A 20,444-nucleotide genomic window follows, 5' to 3' on the forward strand; every position below is an offset into this window, starting at 1 on the left:
GGAAAATTCAAATCCCGGAGCTCTCATTATATTATTATATTATCATATCATGTATATTCCGTTTCATCTTTTATTATTTCTACTATCTGATAATTTATAATTGGTAATTTTTTTTTTAATTTTCTTATTAACAACCAAACAATCATTCGTGAATCGTGAATGAAAAGAGAATGTTTTTGAAAGCAACTCAGTACGACAGTACGGCACTCGATCAATTTTTATCGGACATCTGTTTATCTATTTTTCAATTTTTTCCGAGACAGTATGCTGACGAGGAAGCCACTCTTTCATCCATCCAGAATTATTCCGTCCTATTTTCTTATTTTATATCATTTTTATGCACATAGGCTAGCTCATTTGCATACCCTGACGCTGACTATCGATAATGTGTATTTAAGTGATCTCTGGTTAATTACTCGTTGTAAAATTGCTTAATAAAACATATATTCGTATGATGAATCGCTTTGTTTGAATATTCCGATAATCAAACTCGCAAATTCAAGCGGCTCTATTACTCTTTTGCAATTTCATTTAATTTTTTTTTCTTTTTCATCAAATATCTACAATACCCTCATACGAACAACGATTTCACCTTGTTAAGAGTAAATTATTTTACAGTAACCTTTTAAATTAAAAGAACTTAATTTATAAAAAATTTGATTAATTTATTCTAAATGTTATAATTTTATAATCAAAAGTATAAATATTCTATTTGAGAAGAATATATATGGTGAATTGTTTTTGAATTTTTTAGGTATATGATTTGAAAATGAGTAAAATTAGTCTATTTATTTGCGAGTAGTAAAAGTTAAAAACATTTTTTTTTTTTTTTTTTTTTTTTTTTTTCACTAAAAATTATTAATTTTTAAAGCGGGAAGTTAAAATATTATTTATAGTTTATAATTATAATAATAATGAAAGGTTTCTCTTAATTTTTATAAAAATGTCTTTACAATTAATATTATTTGAATAATTTAACATTCAAAATTGCATGTAGCTGCAGTAACAGATAAACGCGTGTGATAAATCAGTCATGCTGCACTTAAGATATTACTTGCGTTGTTGAAAAATTAATATTGAAATTCAAATGAATATTTAAAAATGCCGGCGGCCGTGAAACATTCGATGTATAATTTGGTAACTTTAATACTTTTTATTTAAAAAATAAAAAGTTTGCCGCTGGCAAAGCATCCGTCGGTCAAATAATAAAAAAATTGACAAGTCAGATCCAATTTCAAACCAAAAATTGTTATTAAAAATCAAGAATTATTTTTTAAAAACTAGAATCAAAAATAAAATAATTAATGTAACAACTTTTTCCATATTGCACAGTAAAAAATATTGTGTTAAATACGGTCTACAAAAAATTAGTGTTAAAATTCAACACACTTTTGTGTTAAAATGACAAAAACTTTGTGTTAAAATGACACAATCTTAGTGTTAAAACAAACACAAAGTGTGTTGAATTTTAACACTAATTTTGTGTTGGCCGTATTTAACACAGAAATTGTGTTGACTTTACACAATATTTTTTACTGTGTGCATGTATGTATGTATGTACGTATTTTTATCTCATTAAATAAATAAAAAAAAAAGAATTATTTTGAAACAAATATTTTATTCTTAAGACTTTATTTTTTGTATGAAATAAGTGACATTCAAATAATTTAATTAAATCAAATATCTGAAGTTAATTAAACAATTAGAGGCTTACAAATACGTAAATTCAGCTAGAACAATAATCAAAAGTGATTTCGACTGTAATAACGTTAGCGACTAATGTAGCGGGCAGTCAAAGCAGTTTGATCCTTAGGGAAGAACCAGATTAATTTAAACTCGCTAATTTGGGTCGAGATGTTTCGACTGGCTAAGCAGACATTTAAACCCATCGTTCCGAAACAAGTGACATCAACCCGATGATTTAACCTTTCGAAATTTTAAAATATGTGACCGATAAAAGTCGAAATTCATCGAAAATTAACGTCAGCGACTAACAATTTTAAACATTAAATAGATGAAATACCAACCGGGGATCAATCTATTTATCTCACAAAATTTGGATACTAATTATAATAATAACCTTTGAGTCGGACTGTTAAACACTAATGGACTACTAATCAGAAAAGCATCTAATTTATTTTTCTTTTGGTACAATAAGTTAAATTGCATCCACCTTTTTTATATTATTTTTTATGTTACACAATCTTTTTTGTTGGGGCATCTTTCAGAGATTACTCTCAATCGTTTTTTATTTTTATATTTATTACGATGCGGACTCATCTCCAGGTCAATCTGCTCCGTACGCATACTAGTATACTACACACCCGAAAATTTATGTGATATACCCAACGCTTTGCAGCTTGTAGTGTATATACGGTGGAGGGTGTAATACCTTAAACGACATACACGGTTTTTTCACATACGTCTCATCGACTCGTCAACAAATTATCGTCCTCCAGGGTGATAAGCTATAACACAACCCACTAGGAAATTTTATCCCCTAAGTTTCATTTTCATCTACACCCTAAACTTCAAATCATATTTTAGACATTTTTTTTATACCAAATAAAAAGCTGTAAGAATAAGTTGTCACATATAAGTCGATGTGGTACAAGCGTCTGATCATTTAAAAATATGATTTTTCGATATTTTACTTTTTCTTACTGAAATACAATTTCAAAATTTTATTTTGTTTATTTATTTAATTAAAAAAAAAAATATTTTCTTTGAAACATTAAATTTGTAATTTAAAATATTTTAATCACTCTTGTAATAAAATCAGCAAAAATTGAAAAATTGTCTGATTTTTGCTACTTCTTTTGTACATCAAAAAAATTTCAAGAATTTTTTGCTGATAGTTTTTTAAAATTATTTTTCTTTAATCAAATTAACTTTTTTATGAATATATAGAGCTAAAGCATTTTTATGAGCAATAATTTGATTTTTATAAATATTTTTTCTGTTAAATTTTTTTTCGGTTTTTTTGTAAAATTTTTTGTAAAACTGGAACGAGATAGTGTACTATGAATATCAAACAGGCCAACTAAATTGTAATAATTTGTACTCAACATTTAACTGTTTAAATATTTAAGCATTTACATTTACCTTTTTAGACCCTATTATTTTTATTTCCTCAATTATTAGATATTGTTCTCTTTCTTATCATTAGTAGGATAGAAGTACCGTTTATAGCCATTTATTGTTTAAATAAACGATAGAAATAAATTTATATTAATAAACCATTACAAACTCAATTTGTTTTAATATAATTTTTTTTAAACTCAACAAAAATATGGTTATAATATTATAATTTTTTATAAATTAATTCAAATGTTAACTGGCCAAAAACGGTGCTAAGGTTGCCAAAAACGGTACTTCTACCCGATATCTCAGATTATATTGATATTATTACAATCATTTCAAATTATAAAGTTTCTTAAAATTGATCCTATCTGTCTTTTATATTTAATTTTGTTGCACGTGTACTTTATTATAAACTTATGTATACTTTTATCATTCGGCTATTCGCCTTGGCATAAAAATTGAATAAATAAATAAAATAAATAAATTGTACATAAAATTTGAAAGTTTTAAAAAATCAACACTTGTGTATTTAGAAATTCGTGATGTCATCATGAATATCACTAAATCTGATAACTATGATATAAGTAATAATTGAGAAAGTAGAGAAACTAAGTCATTAGTAGCAAATAATTAATATCCGACAATTAGTTTTGGATTTGCCTTGACGGTGATTACCGGGCTACTGTGAAGCTTATTGTTTGAGTTGTCAAACTCATTCTTCGGCGCGTCTCTTATAGAGTAGAAGATACCTTCTTCACTCCACAAGGAATATTTGCCAAACAATAAGTTGAGGATACGAGCTGGTATAGGAAGAAGTACGAAGAGAGGAAGAAAGTGGAAAAGGAAAAGGGGTGTTAAAAACTTTCGGGACAATTGCACACGATTTGCAATTTCTGTCTTATCTCAGTTTCGCCAACATTCAAGTCACGACCTACTTTATGAACATCTGACTCATCAATCTTATCACCGTCACCTAAAATGTTTTGTACTATTATAAATTTATCGATCAAATTACATCTTTCAAATTGTCATGCATCTGTGTGACCGTTTTATTTTATGCGACTTTCGGTATCCATGTCCTGCCAAATCACTTTATTACTTTTCTATAAGCTCCACTGAATTTTATATTGACGTCATTCTATTCTTGTTTTCTTACTGAAATTTCTGCAAGATAGACAGAAATTTTTTCTTTTATCAGCAGTTTTTTTATGAAGGTGACAGAAAACATTGTTTTAGAAATTTTTTTCGTTTATAAGACAGTATCGATTATCCATTCACTTGTTGCATTTTTATCTTTGAATTTAAATCTATTTTTTACTTCTTTTTTTAATTTTTGGACAATCAGCAAAGAAAATAAACATTTTTTTTAACATAAAATTTTTCATCACAAAAAACTACATTTTCTGGAGGTCAAATTAAAAAAACGTCACGTCGCACAAATAATGGCTTGGAACTCGAAAACAGCTGAAAGTTTTATAATTGGTTAACTATCTCACAGAATCCAGTTGACCGTAGGCATTTCTCATTTTCACTCTCTGCTAATTATTATCAAACCATCTGAACTTTTAATTTAATGATTAAAGTTTTGTAACTTTATCATAAAATTAAAAACTGGAAGATTTAATTTTTCAAAATTAAATGTTAAAAAAAAATTAACTATGCTTGATGATAATTATAATTATAATTACAATGTTTATAATAAATAAAAGTCCATAACTTTATGTCACTAACAGACTTTAATTGATGTTTCTGGCGTTTGTGCTAAAGTTTATAATTTAACAATTTCCGGGTCATGACTGGAAAGTATCAAGAGTTATTAAATATTTTTTTTTTTTTTAATTTCAAAATAGCAACAAAAGGAAACTAAGAAAACTGAAGTATTCATGCTCTCTAAAAAATAATATTTAAATGGAAAAATTTAAGAAGAAAACAGTTATATATTTTTCTCTGAAGACGTAAAAAAAAATTTTAATTAATTTTTTTTTTTTTATTTATTAACTCAAATATCAATTAAATTTTTTTATAAAAAAATTTCAATCATTTATTTACTTCCTATTGATTTGATGTAAGAGAACTATAGTTGAAAGTTTTTTTTTGCATATACATAGATAAAATTTGCAACAAAAATTTAACCATAGAAAAATGCACAGCAAAAATGAAAAAATAAAGTCAGTAAAAAGGAATAAGATAATAAAGAAAGCTAAAGTTAATAGAGCTGCAATATTTTGGAAGAGATTCAAGAGATGCATTAGCCTATTTGTATGCAAAAAACGAAATACTTTGTAGAAGAAAAAAGAGGATGATAAAGAGAAAATCGAAAGGAAAAGAAATGGCACTAAAAACTGCTTAAGTTTTTTATTTCTCTCCAGCAGAATGTGTTGCACATATATATATTTCACGGGTATGGTATCACACACAATACAACGTTTGTCGGATTCAAGATTTTTCGATTTCCGATTTAAACTTCCGTAAGCACTATCAATAGCCATTCAATGCGAATCAATAGGCGTTAAATATACATCAGAAAATAAATAAATATAATAAAAATAAACGTTAACTGCAGACGTACAAAGTGAATAAGATACAAATGCGCTGAATGTAACCGTAAATTCATTTGTCAGTCATAAAAAATCTTGTAAATTTATTTACATATAAAACGCTAACAAGTTTAGTGTAAGATATTGCGTATAAAGGAAATAAGGAAAGTAAAAAAAATTGAAGGTGATGATCTGACGGTAAGGAATTTATGAGAGTTAAAATAGATGGAGTTTAAGTGCATGAGTGTCTTGTACATTTGGTTGGTTATTATCTTACCGTAGGTGTGCTGTACGAAGAAGGATAAGACGCCGTTCTCTGACACGAAGCTCCTAAATTTAAAATAAATTGACACGGAAATTGATTCAAGGTGCAATCGGCGGTGCTGTCGAGGTAGTAGGTATGAAATTTTCTTATCTCGACGTCGCGTTAGTGAGTAAAAGGATGCATTCGCGAATAAATTACGGCTATATAGCCTGATTCTCGTGTGGTATTCTCATTTATACGTTAATGCATCATAATGCATTTCATTGAAACACTATTATATACTTCATACATATAAAATAGCCGTATGATTGTGTACACAAACAGAAGAAGCTGCACAATAAAAAATTTTGCGTCATTGCGTCAAAAAATTTTTGTGTTAAATGTTTAACACTTTTATGTATAAATTTAACATTTATTGTGTGAAATTAACACAGAAAAGTGTTAAATTAACACAAAAAAGTGTTAAATATTTAACATAAAAATTTTTAACACAAAATTTTTTGACGCATTGAAGCAAAATTTTTTACTGTGTGGGATCAAAGCGCACTCTGAATAATTATGAAGTAATACCAAAGTATGGATTTTGAAAAACAAATTTTTTCATCTTTTTCAAACTCTTTTTAGAATTCGAATGCACTGTTGACATTTCCAATCGGCAGTTAGTCAGAAATAAAACGTTTCCTGAGGCTATGAAAATAGTTTCCACTGGTAGAGAATTGATATAGATTTTATTTTTACTTTTGGTAGATTGTAAATATTTACATCAATTATTTGTTTATTACAGATTTGACATGTCAGAGACAGTTGTGATATTGAATTCTTTTTGTTACAAACGAAAAATGTTTACTAAGTGACATGTTGTATGAAATTAGTAAAAATGGATTGATTTTTTAATACAATATGTATTGAAAAAAATGAATAAATAAAAAACGATAAAAGTTTAAAAAAGCAATTTTACCGTCCTCAAAAGTACGAATGTTGTAAACTGTGAAAAAATTCACTGTATAAAAACAAAGTCAAACGAAAACAGAAAGTTAAATGTTGATTTGTGATTTAATTTCTTTCGTTCGCTGGAAAATGTATTTATTTATTGGTTTATTTCTTCTTTTATTTTTTAACTTGATCGACTGGTAAGACTATAGAATATATAAATACAAATAAGTGAATAGAAAAAATAAATTGAATAGTGCGATAAGATAATAAAATAACAGAATAGTTTGAACAACGGAATTGAGGATAAATGATAAAAGTAACGATCGAAAGTTGAGTAAATTGAAGAAACGCATAACCGGGGAATTCGTTTTCGAGTCATGTTTTCCCTTGAGAACAAGAAAAATCGACAACATGATATTTCTTATCGAGCAAGGTTTTTTTATTTTTTTTTTTCCTATCACAGTTATCAAACCAACAATTATTGTCTTTTTTTTAATCTTAACCCCAGTAATCATTGATCATAGTGTTTGGAGTGAGCAACAGAATGTCAAATTCTCATCAAGTATTTGTAATTTATCTTCTAGCTCAAAAGTATAGAAGTTATATTAAAAACTTTTTATTTTCATTGTGAGAAGTTAAAAATTTAATTTGATAATTAAAATTAATTACAAATTTTAATGAATTTTTCTGTTTTCAGGCATGATTTTAATTACTTAGAAAAGCCTATTCAGTAAAGTTTATTCAAGCTTTTTAATCGCATAAAGTGTCCTTGTAGAGAATAAAACAAAAATGAATAATGAAATTTTCATAATCACATAGCTTGAAAAAGCGGTTAAATTAATTTACTTCTATGGTTGGTATAAAAAGTTGATATGAGTTTTAGTTAAGTATATACTTATGTATACATATATGTGTATATATAATATGACTAACCACAGTTGAACTCTTTATTCTCATCTCGAATTTAAAGCTTTTTTCTGCGTTCATCTCGCACCTGATGCCGTCACTTCTAGTCAGGACTATTTTTCTCTTTACGGGCAATTGGCGTCAAATTAACTGTACTCGCTTGCCAAATAAATTCTCTCTTAAATCCTTTTCATATTTAATACCGAGTCATAATTTATGATTATTTCCTGTTTTTTTTTCCTTTTTCTGTCAATTTAACCCTAATTAAAGGTCCGTAAAATAAAGAAAAAAAAATTTTTTTTGTTCTCTCATGAATTATACAAATACTGAGAGAAATAAAATAAAAATACTTGCTCAATAATTTTTTATTCAACTGACAACGGAGTTTAAGTAGATGTTTATTTTTAAAATTATTCTCGTCTGGTTAAATTACACTAGACACTCTCCAAAATTTATCGATAAATTTTTAAACTGTAGAAAAAAGCAGAAAGAGTTGCAGATAAAATAAACTTTTACTTGGAAAACGTCACAAACATATAAAATTAAAAAGGTAAAGAAGAAATGTCAAAAGCTTAAGTAATCCATTATTCAAGACGTAGCATCAAGTTTCGCTAAATTTTTTGTTGTTTTTTTAGATTCATTAGATTCTCTATACAAAAAAATATTGATCTTCATTACGCTATTAAATTATTCAATACATAAATTTTAATGTCGTTTAGTTGCCACAAGCTACATTTTTTAACTCAACTGACATTTTTTATTTTCGTAAATTTTTTAACAAATATCTGTCTCTGCTATTTTTCCAACTACAAGCCATCAATTAAATACTGTAACACATTCTACATTGAATGTTTTTGCAGCAAAAAACATCGATAGAGAATTGTAGGATAAATAAAAAAGTTTTGCACATCTCAAGCGCTGAGTGCTTTATTGACACATCAATATTTCAACAGATTTACTTTTCCTGAATTTTTTATCTATCATTGACAATATAAATCGCCTTATCGTTAGTATGCTAATTCAAACAGGCAATGTAAGTTAATGTTGGACGATATATCCATATCGTCAGTTTATGGGTGATTTAGTCGATTGTTTTTACGATAAAATGGTATCGATAATGTAACCATAACCGCTAACAATTTTCCTATCATAGTTATAGTAATTTTTAAAGAAAATAAAGTGTTGAGAAAACGATATAAATTTTTGTAAATTATCACAAATATTATTCATATTGCTTTTTTTATTTAAAAAAATTTTTTTTTTGTGTAAAAAATTATCAATCTGCCTGATTTAATAATTCTATTATTTATTAAAGTTATGGAATTTGAAAAAGTGTCCAAGTAGAATTTTTCTACCTACTTTTCATTCAAAATTCTAAAAAATATTTATTAAGAATTAATTAATACTAGCAACCTTTCAGTCACTATGTGACTGATGTAACTTGTGAACTAAAAATAAAATTTTGCTTCATTAAATAATTACTTTTGTTAAATTGCACTTTACTTTCTTAAATATTGACGTTTTTAAAGATACTAGAATTCAAATTTGCGCGCGCCTTGACTATAGAGTTTGCATATATTTTCATGCATATGATATATTCGACCAATCACATCACGAATTGATTGGTTTCACATACATTTCATCTAAATTTTATTATGGGACTAGAATTTAATTTGCGCGCGCAAGCACGCGCCTGAATATAGAGTTTGCATATATTTTCATGTTTATGTGTTTATGATATATTCGACCAATCACATCACGAATAGATTGGTTTCACATAAATTTCATCTCTATTTTAATATGGGACTAGAATTCAAATTTGCGCGCGCAAGCGCGCGCCTCATATTTATTGTCATGATATATTTATGTGTCGTTTATGTATATTATATTCACTTTCAACCAATCAGAATGAGAATAAATATTTTCAACCAATCACATCACGAATAAATTGGTTTCACATACATTTCATCTCAATTTTATTATAGGAATTTTATTATAGGATAAGCTCATCCCAATGTTCCATTTATCAAGAGCTTTCATTTGAGTACCCACATGCATTTTTGATATATTTTTCATATATACATATATATAATATATATGTAATATATAAATATATGAAAAATTGATGTGGGTACTCAAATGAAAGGTCTCGATGAGTGTAATGTCGGAGTGAGTTTATATCCTAAAAGTTGTCCATAGTTCACAAGATACAAGGTCATTTCTTAATTATGTATCTAGAAATAGAGCATTTTCGAATGCAGCCTAAATACGTATATCTTAATAAATTACAAACAATATTACAACTTACGAATATTTGTTAACTATTAATAAATATTTGCTAAATATTAATTTTCTGATGTTATAAAACCACTTATTATCATATAATAAAGTTTATAAAATTCTAAAAAGAACCCTTCTATCAGTATACATAGAAATCTTTCAGTTATTAAGTATTTTCTTGAATAAATAGACCCATAACACCTTCATCTATACGTAAATATTTTTACAATTAATAAGAAATTCATGAAAGTGTTATGTAACCTTTTTGTTGAACCAATAAACTCAGTTAGTTTGTAAATAAATGGATAAGTTACGAATGTTACTTAACACAATTTTCCCTCGAACGTAAATTTGGAACCCACTCTACAAAATTCCTAATGATAAGTAAATAAATAGAACAAAAAGATAAACTTACTCGGAATGCATCGCGTAATTCTTGTTCCTCCTGTTGCTCTTGAGTGAGATCTGTTTGCTGAGCAGCGCTTGCATTGCCAATATCACTAACAATCTTGACAAATTCTACTAGACTGACATTTCCATCACCTGAAAAAAGAAAAAATCAATAATTAAGATCAAAATAATGGACTATTGTTGATTGATTAATCATATCACATTAATTGAAATTGAAAATAAGGTCTAAATATCATCCGGATGATTTAATTTACCTAAGTGAACCTCAATATAGAGTATTCAGAGCATCCAAACAAAATCCCAGGAATTGTTTGTCATAGATCAACTATTGAGATGATTTGTCATTTAATTTGTTTACTTTCACGCCCGTCAATATAAGCCAAATGATAATTATTGAAATGATGTAACCCACAATGGCATACTATAAAAGCTGATCAATAACGTCAATCCCATCACATCAGACCTGCATTACTCTTATACTCATCAATTAAATTTATTCATCGCAAAATAATTGAATTGGTTATTAGTCATGATAACAAACAAGTTATCAATAAATATCATACCTTTATGGAATCACGCTTTCGCTTTACGTTCATCAATCAAATTTATCAATAACGAAATAACTTAATTGGCGATTATAAATATTTGATGAATTTTTTTTTAAAAGGATAAGACTAACAACTCAAACATTTTGATTTTCGATAACTAGAATTATGTACATAGTCATTCAATTTTTACATTTACTTAATACTGCAGTGATGCAATAATAAATATTACTTTATTTAAGAACAATATCTTCTTCAAATTTTTACACAGTAAAAAATATTGTGTTAATATTCAACACACCTTGTGTTATTTTAATACAAAGATTGTGTTATTTTAACACATTGTGTTGATTTTACATAACATTTTTTACTGTGTACTTTTGTTTCGAGACATTCAGTAATTAATTCAAGAAATTTACACTAGAATAATGTAAAAAATAATTTTTTTCCGATCAAGAAAATTTTTTTTGGATCAAGTAATTTTTTTTTCAATGTATTTTCCACCATTTTAACTAACAAAGTTATATTTAATTAATATTTAACTAAAAATATTTCTATTAAATTTTTTATGAAAAATCTTTGACACTATTTATAAAATTTCAACTACAATTTCAAATTCAATTGTCCATTAATAATCTTTTATTGCATTGAAATGATTAAAACTATAATAAAAAAAAAAGTCTACGGTAAGAATATCGCGACTGGACAGCTGCGCGATAATAGAGCACACTCAATTGTTCGCGCTTGAGGTGTGCAATTTTACAATTCAGTGATTCTAAACTATATGAAGTGTTTTTATTGCGTCAATATCACAGCATACGCTCCAATAGATTCAACTTATTATACTTGGATGTCTTGGACGTAAAATATTAGTTACACTTACTAAATAAAATTGCTTTTATTAGCTGTATATATTTTTTCCGCTAACAATTGCTGCTACAATACTGTGATCACTTACTGGCTCAGGTGTAACAACTTTTAAATTTATGACTGGCTACTCGTAACACGCTTGCTTGACCTTAATGTTCACAAGTGTTAACTTATTGATACTGCAGCCGTATCTGCATCAGAGCAGAGAATCAGCAAAAATAAAAAAAAAAATTATTAAAATTAAATAAACTTGACTGAAACATAAAAAGATCTTTATGCTCGGATAAAAATGAAAATTAGCATTGAAATTTATTTTTATTCAAGCTTTTAATTAGCGATAAATATTTATAATATGACATTATGTATATGTATAGTGTAGTAGTAGAGCAGAAAAAATAAAATTTAAAATCTGCGCATCTACACACACTGTAATTGCATGATAATGTGTGTTAGGGTAAATGAGAATAAATTATGTAAACGGATGAAACAAAGGGATTAAAGAAAAATAGAGAAACAAAATTATAATAATCGTGATAATAAAATGCCAGTGAGATCAACATGTCTCGACGAGGTACAAAACGACGACATTACTGTGTTCTAAATCCCGTTTAGTCCTAGACTTCACTCGAATTAAATCTGGTTAAAGTAAGCCGCAAACCTTTTCTACCAAAATAAACGTGTAAATACAATTTATTTCTTTATTTTTCCTCTTGAAAGAAGTACAAAAGAAAGATAAAATTGGTGACAAATGAATTGCTTTGTACTTTTTTTTTCACCCTCATGACTTTACTTTCTTCGGATTTTTTTCTCTAAAAAAAAAGTTTGTCATTTCATTACAATCTATAGCTTGTATACAACAGTTTAAGTGAGTTAAGAAAAAGAAGACACGAGGAAGCAAAACGAATATCAAGAACCGGTTCCGGTGATGTAAAGTTTACTGTCGAAGACTCGAAAGTTTAAAATCAATCGGTGATTGACTTTCAAAGGTTTTATTTTAGTAACGATGGTTCGTGACAATGTCGTTTAGTTTTTTTTCTTTTATGTTAAATCATTGATGTATTTAAATTTAATTCAAGCGCTTATAAAAAAATACATGTTATTAAATTGGAAAAAAAAGTTTTTTTAATAATTTCTAAAATTTAAAAAGTAATTAATCTATCCATGAAAAATTTTTAAATATGATCTTAAGAATAAAAAAATTTTCTCAGGGGATATGAATTTTTTTAAGCATTAGATTGATTATTTTGTTTAAATTTTAGCAATAAATTTGAATAAAAAAAACAGAAAAATTAAAAAAAAATACTAACTATTAATTAAATTTTTCTACAAAGTTGATTTAATCGCATTTTTCCGTACATAATTTAATAACTAATTTCAGTTTAAAAGCTAATGCTGGTTGCTGACATAACACTGTACAATGCCAGCATATTATGATAATAACTATAACAATCGAAATATAGCTTTTGTGTAGGGCCTTTTGTTCAGTACAAAACAAGACTGCTCATTTGTATGAAATCACAAAGTTATTATATCATTCGTCTAAATTTCAAACTACAAGTACTTATGCACAAGGCGAAAATTTAAATGCCACCATTATAAAAGAGTGAAAATTATAGACGATGATATTTAACCATTTAAAGTTAATTATAATTACAATTGCAACAAACTCTTTGACGCTTTAGTTATAATCGTTCTAACACGACAATTAGCCCGAGGTCTAGCGCAAGTTATTCAACTCAACCATCTACATCATCACTATCCACTGTGTATACTTTAGCCCGAGCAACCGCCTGAAGCTTAAAAGCTGCTTCTACAACTTATTTTTGTCAGATAAAAAAATTTAACCTGACTCGTTCCTTACTCCCATGAAAATATGAGTTCACGTACTGTATACCAGGTAGAAAAATTATTTATAGTTAAAAACAGAGAATATGATACTGCATCCTTTTTTGCACCTCCTGTTGTTTGCGATATGACTACTAACCCACTTGAAATAATACTTCACAGTAAATTGCAAAGAGTCTAAGTTACAACACGATGTACTCGTGAATCTTCTTGCACTCAGACATCTAATTTTCTTTATCTTGTACTGGTAAACTCTATGCTACAGTGTAAATGTAGATAAAAACTATACGATAAAAGTTTCATCCCCTCGCAAAGTGTACATTACATACAACTTCTTTCCAGGGTAAATCATCACGTCTATTCATTTACTTGTTTAAAAAAATAAAAATAGTGGAGTTAAATTTTTTTAACCTCATGATAAATACTGAGATTTAGTTGATAATGTGGAAGTTATTTTTATAATTAGTAGTATATTTAAATATACTACTTCGAAAAAAATATTTATTAATAAAATTAGAAAATAATTATTTTCATGTAATAAATGCAATTTATTCGAAATGAATAAATTTATTAACAGTTGATAAATTCTTCCATCGTAAGGAGTTAGTATAAGACTAGCAACCTTGCAGTCACTATGTGACTGCTGTGAACTAAAAAAATTAAAATTTTGTTTTATTAAATAATGACTTTTGTTAAATTGCACTGTACTTTCTTAAATATTGATGTTAGTAAAGATATAAGCTCATCCCGATGATACACTCATCAAGAGCTTTCATTTGAGTACCCACATGCATTTTTGATATATTTTTCATATATACATATATGTAATATATATAAATTTATAAAATATATGAAAAATTGATGTGGGTACTCAAATGAAAGGTCTCAATGAGTGTAATGTCAGGGTGAGCTTATATCTTTAAAAATGTCAATAGTTCACAAGATACAATATCATTTCTTAATTATTGACATTTTTTAAGATATAAACTCATTTCAATATTACACTCATCAAGACCTTTCATTTAAGTACCCACATGGCATTTTTTATATATTTTATATACATGGTATTTATGAAATGTATAAATATGTAAATATATGAAAAATTGATGTGGGTACTCGAATGAAAGGTCTCGGTGAGTGTAATGTCGGGGTGAGCTTATATCTTTAGAAATGTCAATAGTTCACAGGATACAATGTCATTTTTTAACTATTGACATTTTTTAAGATATAAATTCATTTTGATGTTACACTCATCAAGACTTTTCATTTAAGTACCCACATGGCATTTTTTATATATTTTATATATATGGTATTTATGAAATATATAAATATATGAAAAATTGATGTGGGTACTCAAATGAAAGGTCTCGATGAGTGTAACATCGGGATGAGCTTATATCTTTAAAAATGTCAATATTTCACAAGATACAAGGTCATTTCTTAATTATGTATCTAGAGATAGAGCTTTTTCGAATGCAGCTTAAATACTTATCATAATAAATTGACTATGGGTGAGAATAATATGAAACCTTGTAAAGGCACAAATTCAAATCAAGAGCTTTGTAATGATACTAAATTTCACTAAAAAAATCGATTTCATCATATGACTATCCTAGAAACAAAATTTTTCTTATTCTCTTAATGATATAGATTATTATTCAACACTAATTTTGCATTTGAAGCGCTGCATCACTATACTTTGTTTTCTTTTTTGTTTGTTAATTCCTTTTGGAAAAGATCAAAATTACTCTTGCAACTCAAGTTCAAACCTTAATTCTCAAAGAAGTTTTACTTCAAAAATAAAAATCCATCACAAAATAAACAAAATAAAAATTTGAGTTTTTCGTTTAAGTTAAAACTCTGTATCAACCACATCCTGGTTAGCTTTCAAGTTAGTGAAGAAAATAGTTAAAATTCCAGTTCGTCTATTAGATGAAATTAAGAATTTCAAGAATTTGAGGAACTGAATAGAGATACTTATTCATGAATTTTATAAAATGGAATAGTTAGTAAAGGAATTTTACGTGATTTATAATAAAAAATCCAAATAAATAAGTTATAATTTATGATAATATCTAATAACTACATTAACTTGGGTAACACGTAAATCCTTGTATAATATGGATAACTTAGTTGTCCACGCATATTAAACACAGAAGTTACTTAAACTTTTGAGCTGATACTTGAATCAATCTACATAAGGCTGAAAGTGTCATGAAATACATTATGAAATTTTAATACCGACTGAATTATAATATGAGGTAAGTATGATGAATGGGATTTGTAGTGTGTGCGTAGTAATGTATTGCATGTTTTTAATAATATGTTGGTAAACAATATTTTTATGGATGGGTAAAATATATAATATTCAACTGTTTTGATGATATGTACAGTGCACTGTATGATCCGAATTTAAAGGAAAGGTTGAGTGAATACTTATTCACCAGATGATGAAAATGCAACGATGCATACATACTTTGCATCATATTCATGAACGCGAGAATTATTTATCAAGGGCCATGAAACTAGGATCTTCTCTTTATCCTTCAAGTCATTGAAAACATCTTTTTAATAAGAAAGATTTACATTTTTTTTCAATTTATTATTATTATTATTTCTTAACTTTTCAAAAAATTCTATTATAAATTCGTCGACTAATATTGAAACCAATCGATCATTCGTGTCATATGTTAATGATTTAAGTGCAAACAAGTCTAAAACCTCGTTCTTGTTTGACACATACGTTAACGACCTAGTATAACGATAAACACCAGAACATTACAGTCAACAAAGCCGTAATTTTAATTTCAATTACAAAAAAGAAAAAAAAACAAAAATCCATAAACATAAATATAAAAAAACCATCCAGCAGTATCTAAATCAACGGGAGCTTTTTGTTAAGTTGTTACCGTCCCTTAACTACGAAACTCTTACAAAGTGAAAGTAAAATTAGATAACAGAGAATTACAAGTTGCTAAGATTTAATTGCAATTTATTTAAAACGTTGCTTCGGATTAAATGCAATTAATTTTGCTCTTAAAGTATTCAAACACTCGGACTCAGACATGAAAATATTTGGAATCCAACATATAATTAATTGTCCTCACGTCTTCAATTAATTAAATTCCTCCTTACTTTTTATTTTCTACGGGAAAAAACAACCTCGCAATGTAATAAGAATATGACTATCGAGTAATTGATTCGAGTCATCGCACAGTAGAATAAAAATTTATATATAAATGGAATAAATTACGAAACATCAATTTGAAATAATATAATATTCGTCGTAGCAAGAGACAATTTTCCGATAGGACAACAACGTCGTTGATTAGTACTCTGTACCGAATGGAAGAGAGAAGTTCAAAGTTCAAAAGACATATTGAATTATGCTAAGTAGCTGAACAAGTACTTTGTAAAATTTAGTCATATGCTTACCCTAATAGCTTTATAAAGAATTAATCTAAAAATAGCAATGTAAAAACATTTTCGATCATTTTTATTATATTTATAATACTTAGTGCAAGTGCAAAGATGCCTCGAGCGACGTTAAATATTTAGCGAATGCATCGACTGCACTTCTGAAAATGCTCTATAAAATGTAGGCAATTACCTCTCGCTATTCTATTGGCAGATCTTTAAAAATTTACGATGACTAGAGGAGGCGGTATTTTTTATTTTCCATCTACTACACTGTATATACCTCTTTAACTTACTTATCTGATAACGGAAAAAATTCTCAATCTCGAGGGTCTCGATTCATCTATTAAGATATTACCGTTTACGCTCAATAGTTATGTTATTGGTTCATGATATTCTATTTACGATGTGCTGAGTCTTTGTCTAACATAATCACAATCTGGAACTATTCTTATAATATTAGCTAATATTATGGTAACCGGACTCTATATTCGCGGACAAATTATCCCCGACAAAATATCCTCGGACAAAATATCCTTAAAAACAAAAAATCCGCGGGATAAAATATCCATAGATAAAAAATCTGTGGACAAAATATTTTTAAGTTCAATAATATTTTTAATATTAAAAATGTGTTGACCTCAATTATTTATTAAAAATCTGTTAAATTGACCCCCTCAATTATTTATTAAAAATCTGGTAAATTGACCGCCTCACTTTTTTTTTTTAGGAATGTGCTGAATTGACCGTATGTAAAAATTTAGTAAGAATTCAGTTAGTAAAAATTTAGTTGAATTTGATTTGTTAATTTTTGTATATTTTGTCCGGGATATTTTGACGGGAATATTTTGCCCGCGGATATAGAATCATAGAACCGATATTATTTTCATAAATTCAGTCGAACCAATGTATTAAATATTCAGTAAGTAAAGGGAAGGATAATTGATAAAAGTGATAAAAAATTGACAAATAGCACGATATCGAGATCACTAGACTGATATTTTATGCTTGACAATAAGTCTTGGTCATATTCTAAAGTTTTTATTTATAATTCCTGGAAGAAAAATGTGGATAGAGGGTTAAAAATGATCGTAATAGATAATAGAAAAGATATTATTTTTAATAAAACACTCTTATCTCGGATGGAAAAATTAATACCCGCAATAAATATTTATTATCTTGTGAAAAATTTGACTGTGAAAAATTTTGTAAAAGAGTTTCTGGGGAGAGGGATTTTAAATCCGATTTTTAGTGAGCTGGGTCATGATGGATTAGTCCTTTGTTTCAAATATTGTCGGTTACTGGATAAAATATTCGCGGTCGGAATTTTTTTATTTTTTCTGCTAAAAAGAGGCAGAGATCAAACCAGAATAAGTTATTCTTATTAAAATTATTTTTTTTTATATTCCAGCTTGTTTTCATTTATTTAGCTATTTAAAAATGTTTATTCTCGCGCAAATTTTGCAAGATCACAATAAAAATAAAACTTGATATTTCGGTTAATTAATAATTAACTGTTTCGGGCTTCAATACTATTCCGAATAATTTTTTTAACATAGAAAATAATTCTTGGCTTGGTACGAATACTATCAAAAATTCTATTAGAAAATTTTTTGCGTTTGCTATAACATGATTAAGCATAACAAGTAGTGCAAAGTTTGTAACGCTCTTTGAAAATAAAACACTATTTACCATAACTAATTAACACGACACCCAAGATAATGACTAAACTTTTTAAAGTGTTTTGTTACTTATTTAACATATTCATTACCTAAAATTCGACGTAATATGCTTACAAAGGATGCTTTTGTTTTAATATTTATTATGCATTAACTTCTTAATGGATTTGTATTTGCTAAAAAATCCAGAAGGTCTCCGTATTTATAATTGTATTTATCATAAATAATTCATAAACTTGATGATCTTGTTGAAATTTCATAACTGTACAACTTTTTGAAATGAAATAAAAGAAATAGTTTGTATCAATGGATAACTTTAATCCAGTTGAAACATTGCAATATATCTATAAATATATCAACAACTGTAAAGTAAAGTAATAGCAAGGATCAGAAATGTAACAAAAATATAGTTCATGAAAGTCAAAATATCTTGAAATGAAAAATATTGAAGAGTCGGCAGGCGATTATAAAAAAACAACTTGAAATGCGATCCCCGATAAAGAGATGGATGTCATGACAACTTTATTTTCCTTGAGTTTGTCAAGCATCCGTGAAATTTCCCGTCTCTATACATTTCTTACTGCATTACGACACAAATAATATTTTTTGTTCGATTTAATTTTTTTACTAAAAGCTACTGGAATAAGATAAACTGAAATTGTATTGACATTAAATAATCCAAAATAATATTTCAGTGAAATCATAAATAATATAATTATTAAAGAATTAGCAAATAGCAAATATTTTGTCTAATTCAAATTATTCAACTCCCAACACCAAAGATGTAACTTTAAATATCATAAATATAGGTCGGCGAAAGTAATGGCTGTTGGTTGTTACTAGAAATTACAATTTTAAAGTAGACTTCCAGTTTTAGTGAATTAATGGCCTACATATATACTAACTAATAAATTTATCGATGATTATTATGTAAGTATATATATTTAATTGAGCACTCATTTATATTAATATATACAACTTTTGAATGTTTTCAATTTTAACGATTTCCAGAAACCTGTTATTATAATATTTATATACATTTTAAGAAATAAAATATATAAAATAACGTATATTTTTATTGTGCTTCAAGTATTCATTTTCAAAAACCCGCTTTTTTAACCTGAAAAACGCCAATTTCAAGTATAGTGCTTACATTTATTTTTCCGACTGCCATCTTTCGGAACTTTGAATTCATCTCATCGATAAATAAAGCCAATATGATAAACTTTCTACCTTATCTATTTTTAGAAATGTATGGAAATAAGAGAATAAAAATTTTTTTAAATAAATCTTTATAATACACTGAGAAAAAAAAAATACTTTTACTAAATTGACAATTTCTTGGTTCAAGAAATTCGATGTCGATCAAATATTCTATTATTATTAATTATTAATTTCTAAAGAGAAGAGCATCAATATTTATCTTTGGATAATAGATAAACAAGAGAATAGCTTTATTTAAATTAAGTAAAAATTATTTTAATCAATTTAACAAGTTCTTGAGCTAAGAATATATATTCTTCAAAATTTTCAAGAACATGAATTCTTGTATCAAGAAAATTTTTTTAATAACAATATTTTTTTTCTCAGTGTAATCTTAATAATAATTAATGTGAATAGTCTTTTTCGATAATTATCGTCTTAATAGTTTTTTTGCACCAAACCTATAGGC

At 27.1% G+C, this 20,444-nt stretch overlaps 1 protein-coding gene across 6 annotated transcripts in view; it reads right to left on the reverse strand.

The window, feature by feature from the left end:
- Positions 1-20,444, reverse strand: part of LOC123260347 (calcium-dependent protein kinase 4-like) — a 73,743-nt gene that overhangs the window by 11,985 nt on the left and 41,314 nt on the right. For all 6 annotated transcript variants that reach the window (XM_044721384.1, XM_044721380.1, XM_044721378.1 and 3 more), the window contains one exon: positions 10,421-10,548. In XM_044721384.1, coding sequence (XP_044577319.1) covers positions 10,421-10,548 — 128 coding nt within the window. The remainder of the gene's footprint in view (positions 1-10,420; positions 10,549-20,444) is intronic.

Source organism: Cotesia glomerata, linkage group LG3, assembly GCF_020080835.1.
Source record: "Cotesia glomerata isolate CgM1 linkage group LG3, MPM_Cglom_v2.3, whole genome shotgun sequence".
Lineage (NCBI taxonomy): Eukaryota > Metazoa > Arthropoda > Insecta > Hymenoptera > Braconidae > Cotesia > Cotesia glomerata.